The 19,342-nt window shown below is 31.2% G+C and overlaps 1 protein-coding gene across 1 annotated transcript; it reads right to left on the reverse strand.

Moving 5' to 3' along the window:
* Window positions 1–12,965: 12,965 nt before the first annotated feature.
* Window positions 12,966–13,960, reverse strand: LOC109602721 (general odorant-binding protein 56d). The gene is made up of 2 exons (XM_020019149.2): window positions 13,802–13,960; window positions 12,966–13,492 (listed from the first exon to the last, which is right to left on the reverse strand). Exons 1-2 carry the CDS (start codon window positions 13,856–13,858, stop codon window positions 13,052–13,054), a joined length of 498 nt encoding a protein of 165 aa, XP_019874708.1. The 5' UTR covers window positions 13,859–13,960; the 3' UTR covers window positions 12,966–13,051.
* Between the last annotated feature and the right edge of the window lie 5,382 nt (window positions 13,961–19,342).

The following is a 19,342-nucleotide window of genomic DNA, read 5'->3' on the forward strand; positions in this document are numbered from 1 at the left end:
TTACTATTTTAAATTCCAATCACTTACTTATTTTAAATGGAACTAGCATAAATCGACCACCCAGTGAGACATCCAGAAAATTGGGTATTACCATTTGCTGTCTTACTTTAGGACACTTCAAAGTTAAAATTTGATCAGAAACTAAAAAAAAGATATTTGTAACTTTAGGACTAATTATACTTTTTGCAAAGGATAATAAATATAATTTAAACCTAAAATTTTGCTGGTGAAAACGTCTGGATGTTATTGATAAGGTCCTAGTTGATTCGTTTGATTTCACGGAATTTAATTACCGTTAAATCATTTAATTAAACACACATACATACGTGTGTCTTAGCAGACTGTACTATAAATAAGATCGGTTCGAGAAATATATGTTTGCCCAGATTATTACAAAATTACGTATTCAAACAGAATTAACTTTATGGTATGAATATAGAAGATTGCCAACCCCATGCATATAAATTTAGGCTATAATGAGTACACATAATTTCGGGCTTATAATCATCAGTCGGGATCTTTGAACATGCACAAATTTACACATATACATCAGCAACAGATCGATATAAGTACGTCGGTGTTTGTGAGCTTTAAACGATATAATTTTCACATGTTTAACAAACACATTAAAAAACGAATAATTAATAGAAATTAAATAAAAGTTTTATTTTAAATCAATGTTGAGTATTTAAAATACAAACATTTTATTACGAATTAATGTCGAATCAAGAAGATTCCGTGCGTACAAACAACAAATACAACGCATAAAATACGTGGGCATTTAATAATGGTCGCGTTCAATAATTTACGTTAAATGTGAATTGTAAAAATTAAAATTACATCCATTTTCGATGTGATTAAAACTTATTAGACTGTGCATCAATAATTGAAATTTATTTAAATTCAATCCGGCTATGTAAATAAATAAATTAATTAAAGTGAACATCCTGGTTTTTCGTTTCAATTAATAATTTAACATTACCCATAAATATAAATATTATCTATGCACAAAACCAGGAAGGATCAATATTTATTGCATATAAATTTATGGATATCCACTTCATGAATAACGTTACATTGAACGACAAAAGTTACAAATTGGTCGTGAAATTACAGTTAACAATTTTGATTTATATATTACCATTACATTTTAATCCTTTTAAGATTTTTATTTTAATATTATTTCTTGGATACTAAAAATTTAATTAAGTTATAATTAAACCACGCAAGAAATGAAAATAATAATTATGGATTATTTATTGTTATCTGAAGACTTTTTATTTCGAGCAGGGTTCATAAGCTGACTTTATAATTTATTTATGTGTCTGACATAATTCTTTAAAGCTAAAAGTGGCCAGAGGTGTCCATTTGTCAATAGAAATTGAACAATAAATTGTAGAAAAGTTCTGGAATGGTGAAAAGAAGAATAAAATTGCAGTCGATTTAAATTTATACAAATCAATCATTTTGCGGACGATTACCAATTTTAACAGAAGGAATTCACTGGAATAAGTTTTCAAAAGTAGTAGAAAACGCAAAAATAACAGAGCTGTGAACAGGAAAATAAATATTCTTGTCGTTCGCGACCCTTTTACCAGCGTATCCCGCATAAATCAAGCAATAAAAGAAGTCAGTATATCGGAGAGTACCATAAAACGAAGACCTGGTCTCTATGGTAGAAAATCAGCAAAGAAGCTCTTTTTGCAAGAGAACTGGACAGATGGGCAATGGAAAACAATTTTGTTGTCTGATGAAAGTCCGTTCCAATTATTGAAATCTGATGACATTTTTTGGGTGAGAAGATCAATTAATGAAATGTATAATTCCAAATACCTACTGTGAAGCACGGTAGAGGAGGCGTTATGGTTTGGTGATGTTTGTCTGAGTTTGGCATGGGCCCGCTGATTAAAATAGGGGGATAATGGATCATTTCATTTATAGTTACATTCTGGAGAATCATATGCTTGCCGAAGATAACATGAGTTTAAGTATCTCACGTCTAAGTTAATTAAACAATGGTTCACTTCTTAAGGAGTACATGTACAAAGTACAAAATTTTAATGAACTTTACGAATCAGTTAAAAATCAGTTGAAAAAACGATTATAGCTCACAATAATATGGATATTTAAACGTACACTTTTATCAAGACAAAAGAAAATTTCTAAAGTTGTACTACATATGAGCGATAGTGTATATTAAAAATGCCAAACATGTTAATGGTAAGTCTTTCTATCATTTTAAGTGGCAGTGAGTTTTAGATTAGTACAAAATAAATAATAAATTAATAAATTATACTTAAATTTGGAGACATTACATAATTTTCTTCTTTTAAGAAGATTTTTTTATTATCAATTCAAGGCCCTGAGACTATTTGCGAACAAAAAAAAAGGATAATAAAGTTTAATTAAGTTCTAATTTAAACCATGCAAGAAGTGAAAATAATAATTACGGGTTTTTTATTGTTGTCCGAAGAATATCCGGCAGTTCGTGTATTAAAAATGCCAATTATAAAGTCTTTTTATTATTTTGAGTGGCAGCGTCCGTAATTAACGTTAGTGGAAATTGTAAGAAAGAAAAATTGGAAGTTGCTTTTCAGCGAAACTTTATCAATTTTTCATGAACTCCGGAATTTTTGCGCTCAAATTTAATTAAGACGTCGCATATAATACTGGAGCGAAAATGAAAGCAGCACGACATACCTGAGCGAGTTATATTTTCATCTGAGTTTTCAGTAAATGCACCGCTCCAACAGGACATTACGGTTATATGTATAGTTAGGAGTTAGGACTGTACTGGAACCGCTTGAGAGTGACAAACATCGGGGTTAAAAACACCGTAAGAAAGTGTAGGAAACTCACTGCAACACCACTATAAAAATAGAGAAAATGTTGACAAGATTAAGGTGGATTTAGGGCCCATAATGAACTTTTATAACTATTGCCGTGCCGTTTTGGTGTTGCAGAGGTGGAATGTCGGCTAGCACATTTTCTCTTTAATTTTCACCGTCTGTGCAACGTAATATTTTATTATTATTTTGTTTTATTTGCCAGTGCAAGCTTAATTTATTTTGCAATACCTGCGGGGCATTCGAGCTCTTACGCCCCTTTACAGTGCCACTGTTCTCTGCAATTTAGTGTGTGAGTGTATGTGTGCGACTGTGTGTGTGTGTAATTCATTTACAATGGGACGTGACTTCCTTTTGCCATGCCTTTCTCGCATGTGCGCCTTTCTGGTCCCCAGGATCATGATCCATGTAAATATATTTTATTCCTTTAATTTTATTAGTTGGTGTTAAAGTTTCTCTTTAATTCACTCTCCCTTCAGATGATTCATTTAGGTAGGAAACATTGAGGACATAAAATAAGTGCCGTCTTATCATACATTCATTAATAAATTGAAGGGTACTTTATATGAACTAATATAGATAATTGAATTTCACGTCCTTTTGGCAGTAAATTTCACAAAAAAATACTGCAGAAACTTTATTTTGGGGAAATTACATATTTTTTCTTATATTTCTTCAATTTTTCATTATAAAAATATTATTATATTGTCTAAAAAGTTAAGTTAAGGAAGAAAAAAAACATTAGTATCTTCAAATAAGTATTCTCTTGACACATTTAAATTAATAAATTTATTAGGTGTCGCATCGTAAATATTAATTTCCCGTTTAAATAACACGGGAACGGTGTTCTCTTGAATTTTGAAATTTTTTAACTCTAGTTAGAGATAATATTTCAAAATGGTCAAAACAGATTTTTATAGAAAATTTAACGCTCTACAAAAAATGTGTCTTACAGTTTTTTGATATATACATTTTTTCAAAAGTTATTTAACATTAAAGTTGGATTGATTTAAAATTTTGACATTTTTCTCATTTTCTGACGCAACCATCATCTTTATGGGAAAATCAATTTTTTTAGTAAAAACTAGTGATCTGTAAAAAATATCAAAAACTTTTTCGGAGATAAATTATAGTAAATTGAATTCTCTACAAAAAATGTCATATAAAATTTTCCCATAAAGTTGATGGTTGCGTCAGAACATGAGAAAAATGTCCAAATTTTAAATCAATCCAACTTTAATGTTAAATAACTTTTGAAAAAATGAATATATCAAAAAACTATGAGAGACATTTTTTGTAGAGCGTTAAATTTTCTATAAAAATCTGTTTTGATCATTTTGAAATATTATCTCTAACGAGAGTTAAAAAATTTCACCGTTACCGTGTTATTTAAACGGGAAATTAAAATTTACGATGCGGCACCTCTTAATATTAATATTAAGAGCTGTAACTTTCACAGTATTTTTTTACCATTTCCAACAAGATTTTCAATATAAACAAGAAATAAAAATTTATAGATTTTTTTGAAACAGTCTAATATTTATAAAAAAAAAATTGGAGAAATTACATATTTTTTGTAATAATGTTTCAATTTTTCATTGTAGGAACTACAAAAGGATTATTTGATGAAAAAATAAAATTTAATTGATAAGATTCATTTAAGAATAAAAATACATTAGTATAATAGAATAAGTGCCCCCTTGACAAATTTGTAATAATAAATTTCAAATTCTTTTATATATATTATTAAGTACATAACTCGAAAAATGTTTAAGGTAAATAGCTAAAAATTTGGTGCAGGGGCAGATTTTTGATACAAACACGAACATAACCTTTAACCGAAACAGCTGACCATTCGTCATGAGCCCATTTCCAACTAAATAATTAGTCCTGGATTCGGATGCGGACAATTCACTTTAATGAACCTTTAAATATGACAGATCCGGTAAATAGTGGTGAATTACAAACAAGGAGCAGCGATTAAATTAAATAGTTTATTGTGGTGGGAAAGTATAAACGTTCCGAGTTCGCCAACATTTATCAATGACCGCACGAACGCTAAATCACGATTTGTGTATCATGACTTTATTGCCCCGCACTTTGGCGGAGCACGGTTATAAAAAGCTTTTCACTGTTTCGGCACGAGTTTATTATATTGGAGCGTTAGCACTATAGTTTAGAATTTTTGATAATCTGCACAAAATGGCATAATTTGATGAATGGTGGTTTTAAATATTGCAAAATGCTTAGGCGGTAATGTGTGCTATGGCTAAATAGGTTAACATTGTTACACTAAAAATTAATTAACACGTACACGCTTAATTTCATTTCACACTTACGAAACATCATTAAATTAGTAATCTGATAAATACGTTGGATGTACAGCGGAAAACATTAATGAAGCGTCCAATAACCCATTAACAGAAAAAGCTTTATATGTCAAAACCGACGTCATAAATCAAAAACCAATTATCGCTATTATACAAAAATTACCGCTCCCAAAAACAAGCGAACTGTGACGCCGAGTGCTTTTTTTGCAAAATTATCCCGCTGTGGTTTTTACAACTCAATTTTAATAAAAAAGTGTATGTAAATTTTGCCGGTTGAAGAGATGGTTAAAAATTTGTTAATATTTAATTCGTTGCATGAAAACATGGATATAAACATTTCACGACTATTAATGTGCATTACTCTATAGATGTTTTGCTGAAACCAAAACACAAAATGTGATCAATTCACAAAATAATCCTGTTTCATTAGTTACAGTTCACTTTTATATAAAAATATTTATATTTTGCAAATTAAACCGTAGTAAAAAATAACAGATTTTAATAGTAATATTATCTTTATGTCCATTCATTAAATAACACTCTATTACGTAATAATTAATTATAGTTTTGATTTTAAAATGAATTCGTGACCTACACCAATTTAATAATGAGGTCAATGGATACTCAAAGGATCCTTTACTTAACCAAAAACAAACAGAAACTATGATGCTATCTATCTATTTCCGTAAAATGCAATGTTCACAATTCTATTTAATAAAAAAATGATATACTTTAGTTTGAAAGCTTTTTTATAACTAACAACCTGACAATTTATTTTAATCTGTACAAAATTTTATTTTACAATTATTATTCTTAATAATTCTGTTGTACTTTTACAATAAAAAATTGAAAAAATATTATAAAAAAATATGCAATTCCTTCAAACTTCAACTTCAACTTCAAAGTCAATTTCTTTAAATACAATTATTTATGTGTTCTTATTTAAAACGTAAAAAGTACACCCATTAATTTATTAGTTGTTATTTTAAGATACCATACTGTGAATTTTAACAATTAATTTTGTGTGTTAAATCTAAGTCAATAATAATTAATGCTGTTGATTAACTTTGTATATAAAATAATCTTGTTGTACTTTTAAAGCAAAAAAAATTTATCTATAATTTTTTTAAATACAATATTTTTCTATGAATTTTATTATATACCCAATTATTTTATTTGTAAAATATTTTAGAAAATAAAGAAATGGAATCCTTTGAAAGATTAGGTCTTTAAAAGTTTATTAAATTAACGTTAAAAATATTTTTTATACAAAAATTTATTGCAATAAAAAAGGTACTATACTTTTGGCAATATTTCGACAGTTTTAATAAATAAAAACAATAATTTGTATTTGATAAGGTGTATTATATATACACTAACTGAGTTAATGCTAACTTTAATGTATTTCTAAATACGATAGAATGTTCCAATTTTCTGATAAAATTTGGCGGTGGACACTTCTTAAAAACGCTGTCAAAAAATTGAATTTAAATTGATCCAAATTATAAATTTAACCAGACATATTTATACGTCCTGTATACGTTGATTATTTGCGAATGAAAACATAAAAACGAAAACATTAAAACATGGGTAGAGTACAAGTTGTAAGAGCAATCTGTAGGAGGGATTACTCGATATTAAAAGGAAAAGTGTATTTTTCATATGTGGGACCAAAATTTCTTATTTAAAATAAAGTTTAAGTTGTCTTTGATTTAATTTCTTATTGATGTTTATTTCTATTATTACAATTCTACAATTACAATATTAATTCTTAATAAATAATCATTTAGTTCTAAAATAAGGCAGTTTAATCTTTTGCGATTAGTTTAGTTTAATTTTTGTTATTAAAAATGGTATTTTTTATGTCTTTTACTCCTAAGAATTGGAAAAAAATCTTCATTCATTAATTTTGACTTTTATTATTAGATAATAATTCAATCTTTAAAAGAGATATTATGTAAAATCTCGAAAACCGTTCGAGGTGAAATTTTGGCTGAATTATTTTTACTTGATGTCAAAATGATCCCCCAAGTTCAAATTGAAAAAAGCCGGCTACATCCTCAGTCGGATTTCGTCTGAATAAAGTCTTAAAGCAAACACGCAGCAGTATATTTCATGGTGTGGAAAATGTAAACTATTATAAAAAGGATTTTCTGGACGTTTATCCTCCAGTGCAAATTAACAAAATCGCGACATAAATTAAAGCACTGGTTTTGTGAGCCAAAAGAGCAAGTTGTCTGTTATGTCCCCGCGGGCGTAAACATTTTTTTACTCTTGTAATAAACGGCACATTATCCTTTTGTTGGATGCACTCGCCGGCTGAGTCAGCAGATGTGCTGCTCTCATAACTTTCTTTTCAAGAAGTTCATCTGACATCGAGTAATATTTTCCGGAAAATAACAATTCAGCAATTTTTTGTTATAGTTCACTTCGTTGCTATTATGATATTAGCCGAAGTCGGAAAGCAACAAAAACTGTAACAGATGACGGTTCTCCGGAATGGGTGGCGCACATAAAATGTAATTTAAAGTCGCTACTCCCACTCCTGCACGACGAGGGAGTAAAAAAAAGGAACTTCTGCACTCTCAACTCAAGATAATCGAATTATAATACCAATTGGAACGACTCACGCAAATTCACGTCGAAATAATTTCGGTGGCATCAAAGTGAATACAGATGTGTGTGGTGGTGGGTTTCATTAAATCCACTTGATCGGGACCATCGTTTATTTTAGCTCGAATATAGGGACAATAATGGATTCCATCCGTTCGTCGGAATTGATTGGCGTTGGAGTTAATGTAATCCGAGTGGTGCTTTCATTCGGCCCAGAATGTGATAAGTAATCAATATCTTTGTATATTTTAACATCAGAATGTAATTTTCCTTATGTGCATTGTAAGGAGACGCCGCCTGTTATTCAAGTCTCCTTTCATTGTGGCCGCCTTTTCAAATAGAATTAACGCCCCAAGTTTTCAGTGTTAGTTACGGTTTGTACATTTCACTTTGCAATTATAAAACAGTCCAATTAATTGATTTGATTTAGCTTAAATGTTGAACCAAACTCGTAATATCATATGGTGAATGTATCAACTTCAATTAATTTAATAATCGTCAGCTTCATAAACATTTCAGAGCACCATTCATCAAAAACCATAACGATTCGTCTGGGACAATTCGCTTTAATGAACCTTTTAATATGACAAATCTGGTAAATACTGGGGTAATCATAAACCGACTATTAAATTAAATAGTATATTGTGACGGTAAATTGTACGGAGTTTGTGTTGGCCAGCCTTTATCACTGAACAAATGACCACACACATTATATTAGTAACCATGATGACTTTATTGCCCTGTAGTTTGTGGATATTATTACAAAAATTGTTATTAGTGTTTACGTATCGTTTATTAATTTTTTAAGGCTGTATTCTAAAAATTTAGTGCTTTTACACTTTTACAAGAAATTAATTGATTATAATTGATTATTAGTAATATTTTCTGAAAACTTGAAAAATAAACGTATATATACTCTTTGTATATTTATTTAAAAATAGGTATTTATGTATAATTGTTACAAAAAATTAACGAAATTTAATACTGAGGGAGGGATACAAATACCCCATTTCTATCCCTACTACGAATGATGACCTCACATCCTCTATTTGTACTCAAAATCTGGGTTCAAATTTTATTTTGGTCCAAATTCTTCCAGATTTCAAGTAGAAGACGCTCCACATCCTTTAAGAATGGTCCCTTAAACGTCTGCCAAGAATGTTCTATTAGGTTAAGATATGTTGCAGATATGTTCTTTTAGGTTAAGGTCTAAACTGCAAGATGGCCAGGCCATAGAAGTAATCCCAACGTCAACAAGATAATTTTGGACAAATGGGTCTGTATGTGGTCGTGGATTATTAAAAAATTGTGTTCAAAGCATCGATGAATATGAACCGTTATATTTGTTTATTATGTTAGTTTCATTCTTGATCATTTATAGATTTAGGGTTTTATTAATTTTTTAAGGGATGGATGATTCTCGTATGAAAGGATTTATGATTTACTAGTATTGTTGAAAAGGCTCTATTGTGTGTTATTAAAAAAAACAAACTGTAATCCATCAGATTTTTATTGGCTCGAAATCTCCATCACAAACAATGGCAGACGCAAATGGAGTAAACGTCTGCGTAATAAATGATTTTTTTAAAATTTCCATTAGATTTACACAGTCTGAGAGCAGTGAAGTTATGAACCTTGTCATAGACTTAAAGTATGTCTGTCGGTAATTCCGTTGCACATTCTGTTTTATGATCATTCCCTTTACTGCGTCTGGTGCAATCTCTGATTAGATTTATAACACCGCAACTATTTTTTGTTCGCATCCTAAGGTCTATCCAGACCACATACACACATCTGGAACTGGAGTTAATAAATCGTGGTTCGTCACTGAAACATTAATGGCCGTTGCCGAAAATTGAGACACAGTTTGCATAACGTTCCGATCGGATTTGCCCCGAACTAATGCTATTTATCTTGGTTGCAAGAATTATCTGTGTTTGAGGAGAAAACCGAGGGGCATCAGCGTAGGAAGGCGGTGTGGTATTGACCTTTTTAACCACAACTGCTATCTATACACACCTCTGTCAAGGGAGACCCTGTCTATCTTTCAATGTGTTACTACTCCACGACCAGAATTCGTAACGTTTCCCGCTATCCCGTCGAGTTGGTTGTGTAGGGTCGTAAATTTGTGATTTGTTGGTTTGGAGGTAACTAATTCAATTTTCACACAACGAAAGTTGTACAAGGTGTTTCTCAAATAGGTGGTCAAATTATTAATTAATTAATATTAATATAAAAAATAATATTTTTAATTTATATTTTTTTGAAAAAATTTTTACATTTTTTATTGAAATTTTTATGAAAAATTTTTTTTATACTGCGTGCATATTTTTTTTCAGAGAATTCATCAATTATAAAATCTTTCCAAAACAAAAGCAGAAAACCAACCTAACCTAGTTTATTCAGAAAGTTCATCAAAAACAGAATATTTTTAGAAAAAAAAATTTTTTTTTTTTCAATTTTTTATAAATTTTTGAATATTTTGTAATTTTTATTAAATTTAATAAAAAAAATATTTTTATTTTTTTCATGACTTTTTTTTAATATTCTGTTTTTAAAACACTCAATAATTTACGAAAAATTTCTATTGAAAAAGAAATCAAATTTTATTTATTTTATCATCAACAGACAAAGTTATATTAATTATTGACTAAATTCACTCAAAATGGAATTTTATGATCTTGTTTATTTTTAAAAAATTATTTGTTTCTTATTAAATAAATATTTGAAAATCTTATTATTGTTAAAATGTTTACAAATTCCAAAAAGTTTGAACTATTATATACGTTCATAAACATTTCAAGAAAAAACCTCAAAAAATCAAATATTTTTTAAATTAAAAATTATTTTTCTCTAAGATTCTATTTCATAAAAAATTGGAAAATTACGTTATCGACATTTTTTTTGAAAATATTCTAATTTTGATAACTTAAAATAAAAAATTGAAAAATTACGTTTTCGAACATTTTTTGGTTTTTTTTTCAAACTGTGGTCTTTTTAATAAATTTTTTGAAAAAAAAAATAGGCATATGGTATAAAAAAAATTTTTCATAAAAAATTCAACAAAAATATCCATTTTCCAAACTTAAACTTTTTTTTTAGTTGATCAAAACATATTCTTTATGTCTATATATAAAAAATGTCGTTTTTTCAACTTTTTATAGCCAAAAATAAATGGAGCCGCGATTCCAAACAATTGCATGTTATTTTAATGGGGAATATAGTAAAATAAGGAAAACGTAAACAAATTTTGATTAAATTAGCTTAATTGAGTTACATTTAATGTTTTTTTGACAGATATAGTGCTATTTAACTGAAATAATCCATAACTTCTGCTAATGTGTCAGTTTTAACTAATTTTCAGTGGTTTTCCACAATAATTGAATTTAAATTTAAGGGATTGTATTTTCTTCAGGACAAATATAGAAAAATAATAATTTTTCGATTTTCTTCTTATTGGAAATGTTCTAACTGCTCCCAATTTTCGAGTTTGTAAAGGACAAAAAATTTACAAATCACTTTATGTACGTTTGTCTAAATTATAGACCGAAACAGTTCAGGTTTATTGGACACTCGCAATAATATAAAATTGAATGCAGATGTCGCTGGAAATAAAAATTCCAACTTATAAATGGATATGCTAATTTCAGTAACTCCCTTAATAAGAATAATGGATTAGGATTTAAAAGGGAAATTGAAATGCGTTATAAAAGAAGATTTAAATATATTTCCGTTCATTTAATGTTAGTATTTTGCAAGGAAATTCATCCTCAAGTCAATAATAAAATATTTCAGCCAGCAGAAAAGTGCTTCCTTAAGAAATAGAATAATTAAAGGACTTAACGTTATTTATTTGTTGTAGGTTCTTAAAAAGTCCGCAATCATATTGAAAACGGATCTTTATGGCCGTCAATGTCACTTTACTTTTTCCCCAACATTTTCCTCTTTTCAACCGTCTGACATCTGTAGTAATCGCTTCCCCCTTTATGGTTTTCACTTAACCTTTTTATACTTGTCCAAAACTTTTTAATACATTTCAAATACAATTAGTCGACGAGCACTTTTCGTAACAGCCAGTGACAGATTTGAGCCGAGCCATAAAAGAACAGATGTTATCCACAACCGAAAACGCATCCGATTTTATTTCTAGTTAACGTTCAAATCCCGTCAAATGTGCACTAATTTCGATTGCCCCACGTTCCCGTTAAATTGTTGTGTTTGCCACGGCGATCGGAAACCAGTCTAATTTTCTCGATTCAACCACGAATCCTTCATTTTCCAAACATTTGGCACACGTAGCAAACCTATACACACGTTATTTCTGATTAGAAGCCTTCATTCCCGTCCCGGAAAATTTCACACCTTATTCACGTCTCTTTTTTTCTTGGTGAAAGAGAAGATTGACCCAAATTATATTTTTCGTCAGTTTTAACAATAATTTATATAATGGGGATTTGGAATTTTGTCTGGCCTGGCAGAAAACTTAAATTAATTTACAGTTTCCCACTTCCAGTAAAACTCCAACCAGCACGCGGCAAAATTTCATTAGAAACATACTAATGTTTCGTAATCTGCGAGTTGTAATTTTGAGCTTGTCTCAGTTTTTGCCGGAATAAATCATGCTGTGACGAAGGCTTTATGAATTGCCTTCGTGCCGTTTAACCTCCCTTGATTTATTTGCCTAAAATAATTGGAACATTGGTGTTTAACCCCGGCGAAAGTATTAAATAAATATAACAATCTGCACGGTCAATCATCAAGTGGTCATAACATTCACCTGTCACGAATAAATTGACTATGATTTTGTAAATATACCAATTCAGGTGTCAATCCCGATTTTTGGCTTCGTGTCCCCATACAAACCTGCACGGAATTAATGTCCAATGAGTGAGCACCATTTTACATAATTGCCGCGCTAATGGAATTGGTAAATCACGGTCCTGAATGTTGAACGGGCCACCGCGGTGGCTTCGATGTATAGTGTTCAATACGATCCGTGGTAATTCCCCGCGTTTGAACGTGCCAGTGTTACCGCTAATAAATAAACACATGCGAATTTATTTCATTAATCAGCGATGCGACCGTTCGCCATTAGCCATTCTGCTAATTAACTCCAACCTCTATATTCCGTAGAGGGAGCCAATCATGACCGGAAAATTAAAACTTTCAACCCAAGTTATCGTCTACACTAATTTATTTACATAATTACAATAAAATAAATAAAACAAAATTATGACCAAAATCGTTAGGAAAAAATTAAATTTAAGCGGAGGCGGCGGCGGCTGGTGGAGCGTCCTTCTTAGCTGCTTCGGCGGCGGCGGCTTGGGCGGCTTGGGCGGCCTGAGCGGCGGCGATAGCTTGTTGTCTGATGTATTCGAAGAAGCACTTATGGATCACGTAGGCGGTTTCGCATCCGTCGGCTCCCTTCAAAGCTTGGCACTTGCGGATGATAGCCAAGGATTCCTCTTTGTTGGCACCGGATGGAAGGCGGGCCTCAACAACGTCGCTCTTGAAGGCACCGTCGTCGCCGATGTAGCCTTGCTTCTTGTAGAAGCACTGGGCGAAGCACTGCAGTTTCTTGTCATTGTCATCGAAGAGGCCAGCGTCGGCCTTGGTGACCACATCTTTGTTGGCGCCGGTTTCGGTCAGACATTGGTCACGGTATTCCAAGAGCTTCTTCTGGATGGCGGCGGGGTCCTCTTGCTAAAATTTATTATGAGTTATTGGTCGGTTGTGGATTTAAATCAATTTTAATTAATTTATGTCGGCAAGTTAATGTCAAACAACTTTTTGTCTTCAATAAATTATCATATCTTATCACATCCTGGTTAGGTACCATATGTTTCCTGAGTGAATAGCTTACATAAAAATATTATTAGTTATTAAGTAATAACTAAAATTATTATCCCATATTGAGGAAGGAAACAGAATGAAGGAAATATGCAACTTTACAAAAAAAAGGTTTTAAAAAAATTGACAATTATCACACATGATAATAATAATTTGACCTACCTGGTGAGAAACTCCAACCAAAGCGATCACAAGCACAGCAACCACGATAGTTTTCATTTTGGACACTGTCAGAGAATCCCGATGATTGAAACGATTTGCCAAAAATCTGTTTATATATCAACAAAAAAGCTGGTACCCAAGGCCACCAGTTGATTTTGATTACCCATTCTAGAAATCGAATGCATTCATTAATATTTTTTATAGTAGAAAGATTTGTTTGCATGGAACGATTCCACTTGTATCGATTATAAACGAGATGGTAACCGAATCTGTGAGATAACACTGATGCTCATTGACATTCATGACTCACTCAAATGATGTAAATAAAAGATCATTTGAATTTTTAATGGTTTTAGTATTAATATAATATGATAATTTATTCCTGTTTGGTATAAAAAATAATGTTAAACTATATTATACACGCGATCTTTAAATATTAAATTTAGTTTAAGGTCAAAATGGAAAAACACATACAGGCTGGTACCATTTTAATATTAAATAATTTTATCAATTTAATTAACTAATTTGGAAACTCGTCTCTTCTTTCGTTTTTGATGAAAATTTCTTTTTTTATTCCCAGGTTCAGTTTAATGTAAATTTTTTTCTTAAAAAACCTTAATCTTCTTGACATCGAAGCATGCGCATTGAGTATTTATTTTAAATTGAGGTTAGGTAATATCCCTTGCTATTTGATCTCCTATTATGGTTCCACATATTTGTAGTACTGTCAATGATTTCTTCTCTAATCTTCAGATTATCTGTCCTTGAGCGTTGTCTTATATTGAGGTTTAATTTACCCAATTTTTTCCTTTTGATTATGACTGGTCACCTACGGCTTTTTCTTTGGTTTCTGATCACAGCGATTTCTTCACTCATCGTTCTAGTTTTGGAGACTTCCCTTACTGCATTCTTTGAAATTTCTTTAGTCACTTAGTAGAAAACTTTAAATAGGAGATATTTGAACCCTTCAGATTATTTCCGATTTTCACCAATTCGTATTCTTCAGGATCTAGAATATTGAAATGTTCTCCGAATTTTTTGTTTAAGCATTGCCATTTCCGATAAAAGGAATAATAATAAATTTATTCCAATTTTGTCCCAATTTATACCCATCAAGCTATAGATTTCACAAATCAGGATTTATAAATAATTTAATTGATGATTTATTTTAATTTTAGGTTAGTTTAGGTTTTTCCTTTGTTATATGATCTCCTATTATGGTAACATATATTTGTAGTATTGTCAACGAAACTAATTAGCTACATTAGTAAAACTAATAATAAAATCCTTCGTTTTATATGAAAAATTCTTTTTTACTCTTAAGCTTTGTTTATCACATAATGTTTCCTTTAAAAAACTCCTAATCTTCTTGGCATTGAAGCATGCGCCGTCGAGTTTGAGTTCCAACTTCGAACTCTAATATTAATATAATCTTAAACAAGTTGCTGAGATTCTAAGCAAGTTTTACGTATAATCCCGCGACCGCAAGACACAACACGATGTCTTAAATATCATTAGCCAACAATGAGCGAACAACTGAAATACGCAGGCCCTTTTGTTCCATCGACGACGCGATAATTAGAGTCTAAACGTTTTGTTTTGTCTCATTGTTCGAACCACCAATGCATCCTCCCAGACTAATGAATATACAAAGCTACAGCCGAGCCCTTGCCATCGATTTTTTCCTGCAATCTTCTTACGCAATCGTGACGTTTATTAATGTAATTTGTTCTCTTTGATGCTGTTTGATTCGGATAATAAATGTAGAGTCTAATGGTGTTATCTGCCAGCCTACTACTTTTTGTGGAAGTTTTGCTTTTTACCAGTCATTGTTTTGGTTTGTTGTGTGCTAACGGGCTTTAAAAACAAACCTCAGCTGAGCCGTTTTACATACAGCACGCAAGGAAAAGATCAGCATCGGAATATCTTATTGAAAAGTGATGGCTGCCGATAAAGCCGGATAAAGTGGCTGTCGGTCAAGGCGGCTTCCTCCACAGCTCCTTTATGAGCCGCACCTTCGACTTTACGGCTCCGTCCGTCACATTCTCGCCGAAACCCAGATCAAAACTTTACGACCGGATACACCAGAATTGGGAATATTTCTTTGTGTGTAACTTTAAACGTGATCTAATGGTAATTTCTTATCAATTATGCTGTTTGCAATGGTTGAACGAAGAAGTTGTCCCTGCATGGGGGATGGGGGCCATAAAGTTGTATTCGCAATTTAATTTTCGCGACAACTCTTTAGAGATTAAGTGTGCCTCGCACTTTTGCAATTTCATTCTGCGAAAAGCTAATATCGGAGAGCGCGATTCAATTTATAAAAGAACATAGGCAATTCGGCCATGCAAGACACCTGAGACGAACTCTCCGACAAAAGATACTCTTCCATTATCCTCATTCGATGCGGTTAAGTTTCGAAAATGGCAGCTAATTGAGAAAATTGATACCATAAAACTACTTACGTTCGGTGCCGGGAAATGGAACAGTTCTAATTTTATGCGGCGAACTCGCCGAAGTACACTAGATTAATGGACAAAGCCATTTCTCCTTCAGTGTCCCTAACTACCTTTACTCATGTTTCTCGGCGCTCAGTTGTTTATTGATTCCACGCCCGTCAAAAGAAAAAACGCCCAAAGCTTTTTTTATTACGAAAGTGCTGTGCGAAGGACATTTATTCGAGCTTCGAGACTGAATTATAAAATCCACAAACATCATCAAGTACATACCTTTACAATTTTTTATCCATCCGGAGTTAAATTGATTCGAGATTGTATATGTCTCCGGATGCAACCAACAACACATTATCATGCCGGAGCGGATCGTTTTTATGAAGTCGTGGGGGCGTGTAGTATTTCAAAGAAATCTGCTTTTGACAGCAAGCGAGACTGGATCGGTTGACATTTTCCAATTGTCCAAGAATTTTCTCCATACGTGAACCGAATATACTTTGCAGCTCGTTTTACTTTTTTAAGTCAGCTTCATTGTGAGTTTATCTGGGTTATGCACACAATTTTTGTTTAAAAGTATTTTCTAACAACATTAACTTTATTATACATACAGTACAAACAACAACTTAATTAAAATCTCTTCCACATCTTTAAGATATTATACTTGAGCCTGTCAAGCTTTTTCTTGCTGACAGACAACACACATTCGCTGGGTGGCTCATCTCCCATAGTTAACTCCTTCTTCTTCTTCACCTCTCCTTTAAATATTTTTAAAACTGTGGCCATCTTATCATACACCTCTCCAATCATAGTTTTATTCTTAGGATCTTCCAAGTTTTTTATTTTTAGTTGGGTTCTTTTCTTTGGTTTTGGTTTCATGTCATAGTTTGCAGAATATGTCAGTCTACGTATGCAGTCTCTGCTTTCCATGAAGTCCCTTTCTTCGTCGGAGTCTAAGTTCTCATAGGACCCCCATTGTCTCCCATGAGAAGTAGTTTCTCCAATACACTTGTTGAAGGCTGCGACTTCCAAAGATGACATCGTATTTGTTAAGTAACTAGTTTAAAGTTTTAACGCTATATATTATAAATTAACTTTACCTATGGAAGGCCTTGCAGGTGCATTAAAAGATTTAGGTAACAATTTAATGCACTTTAGCTAATCTTTTATGTAGTGCATAATGCAATTCTAGATTAACTTAAATTTATTTTAACAATATGAATATGTAAAATCACTTACACATCCATTATTATGAATATTGGTTTTGGAAAGTTTTGAGAGCAGGCAAGGTGCCTTAGTAAATTTAATATTTCCTTTTAACCGAGGAAAAAAGCTTTACTGTTGTTTGATAACTTCCTCGAAGCTTTTTAGGCTGACTTAACTCGAATTTTATTATCTCGTGTAAGTGATAAGTGGCCATAAAGTAGTATATGGCCTAATATTTGCAAAAGGAAAAACGACATTTTTATTTATGTTTTCAGATTATATTGCTACTTTAAATATGATATACGATTGCAATAAAACGCATTAATGCACTATAAAAAACTGACATATAAAATACACATGTTCCTGACATTAATATGATTTATGGCCTTATTTAAATATGTATCAGCAAATCTAATATCCATTCTGGGAGTATGAATTAAAAAGGTTCACTATGAAATGAAGGGAATTCGTACTGAATAAAATCAGATTAAAGCTGACAAGAGTAATGAAATGATTACTCTCGTAAAAGTAAATTTTCCTTGAGAAAAGTAAATTTAGGCAATGTCAATTACGTGCAAACTTTAAAAGATTGAAAGCAGGGAATAAAGAATTATCTTCGATATCATTATAAAGAAGACTGGGATTTTTAATATATTCATTTTTATATTTAGTAGTTTTATACTTGTTTGGCAAAGCGCAAATCATTAATATATTTTATTGACTTTATTTGGTACAAATCAAACCAAAAATTCTTTTGAATGGTATTAGAAATATTTCGGTTCTTTAGGTTATTTATTAATGGACTAATTTTTAGCTTTTTTCAATTTCATTTTATTGAGTAAAATTTACAAAATTACAATAAATTATTTTCATTTTTCTTCCACTTTCATTTATTACAATTTTATTCGATTCATTTTTCTTTGATATCTGATCTTCTCTTGAAATAGTTTCGTTTCTCATATTTGTAGTTCTGTTAAATTTCACATTTCTCTAGTCCATTTCTAAACATTAACCTACATTGTGGTTTGTTCCTTCATCTAAAAATTATTAGAATATTCCGCTGGTGATTTCTTTATTAAAGCTTATACGTCTGGAGCCTTCCCTTTGGAGTTCCTTTAGTATATTAAGTGATTTTTAATAGGTGTTATTTGTAAATAGCATACCTCTCATTATTTCCGCTATGCATCAATTCAGACTCCGAATTTTCCGATGTTCCAGAATTTTTGAGTCCTTATTTTTAAATATTTAATATTTAACTAGTGATTTTTTTATTAAAGCTTCTACGTCTGGAGACTTTCCTTTGGAGTTTCTTTAGTCACTTTATTAAGTGATTTTAAAAGATGTTATTAGAAAATAGCATATCCCTCATTATTTCTGCTGCGCATCAATTCAGACTCTGAATTTTCCGATGTTCCGGAATTTTTAGTCCTTATTTTTAAATATTTAATATTCCGCTGTTGATCTCTTTATTGAAGGTTCTTCGCCTGGAGACTTCCCTTTGGAGTTTCTTTAGTCACTCCATGAAGTGATTTTAAATAGGTGTTATTAGAAAATATCATACCCTTAAATTATTTCCGCTACACATCAATTCGAATCCTACAGTTTCTAGAATATTGGATATTTGAATCGTCATTGCTATTTTGGATTAAAGGAATGATAATAAGTAGTTTCCAATTTTGTCCCATCAAGTTATAGATACACAAATCAGAATTTATAAATAATTTTATTTATTTATCTATTTTAAATTTAATGTACTTGGTTTTATACTATAGCTATATTTTGGTAGCCAATCTCTTAATATGGTTTAATATATTTGTGGTACTGTCAATGACCTCTTCTCTAATCTTCGCATTCACTTACATCACTCCTCAAACGTTGCCTAATA

The sequence above is a fragment of the Aethina tumida genome, chromosome 2 (assembly GCF_024364675.1).
Source record: "Aethina tumida isolate Nest 87 chromosome 2, icAetTumi1.1, whole genome shotgun sequence".
NCBI classification, from domain to species: Eukaryota; Metazoa; Arthropoda; class Insecta; order Coleoptera; family Nitidulidae; genus Aethina; species Aethina tumida.

Coding starts and splice junctions, on each gene's coding strand:
- LOC109602721 (XM_020019149.2), bottom strand. CDS start 13,858: ATGAAAACTATCGTGGTTGCTGTGCTTGTGATCGCTTTGGTTGGAGTT. Junction 13,493..13,801: donor TGGTTGGAGTTTCTCACCAG/GTAGGTCAAATT, acceptor AATAAATTTTAG/CAAGAGGACCCCGCCGCCAT.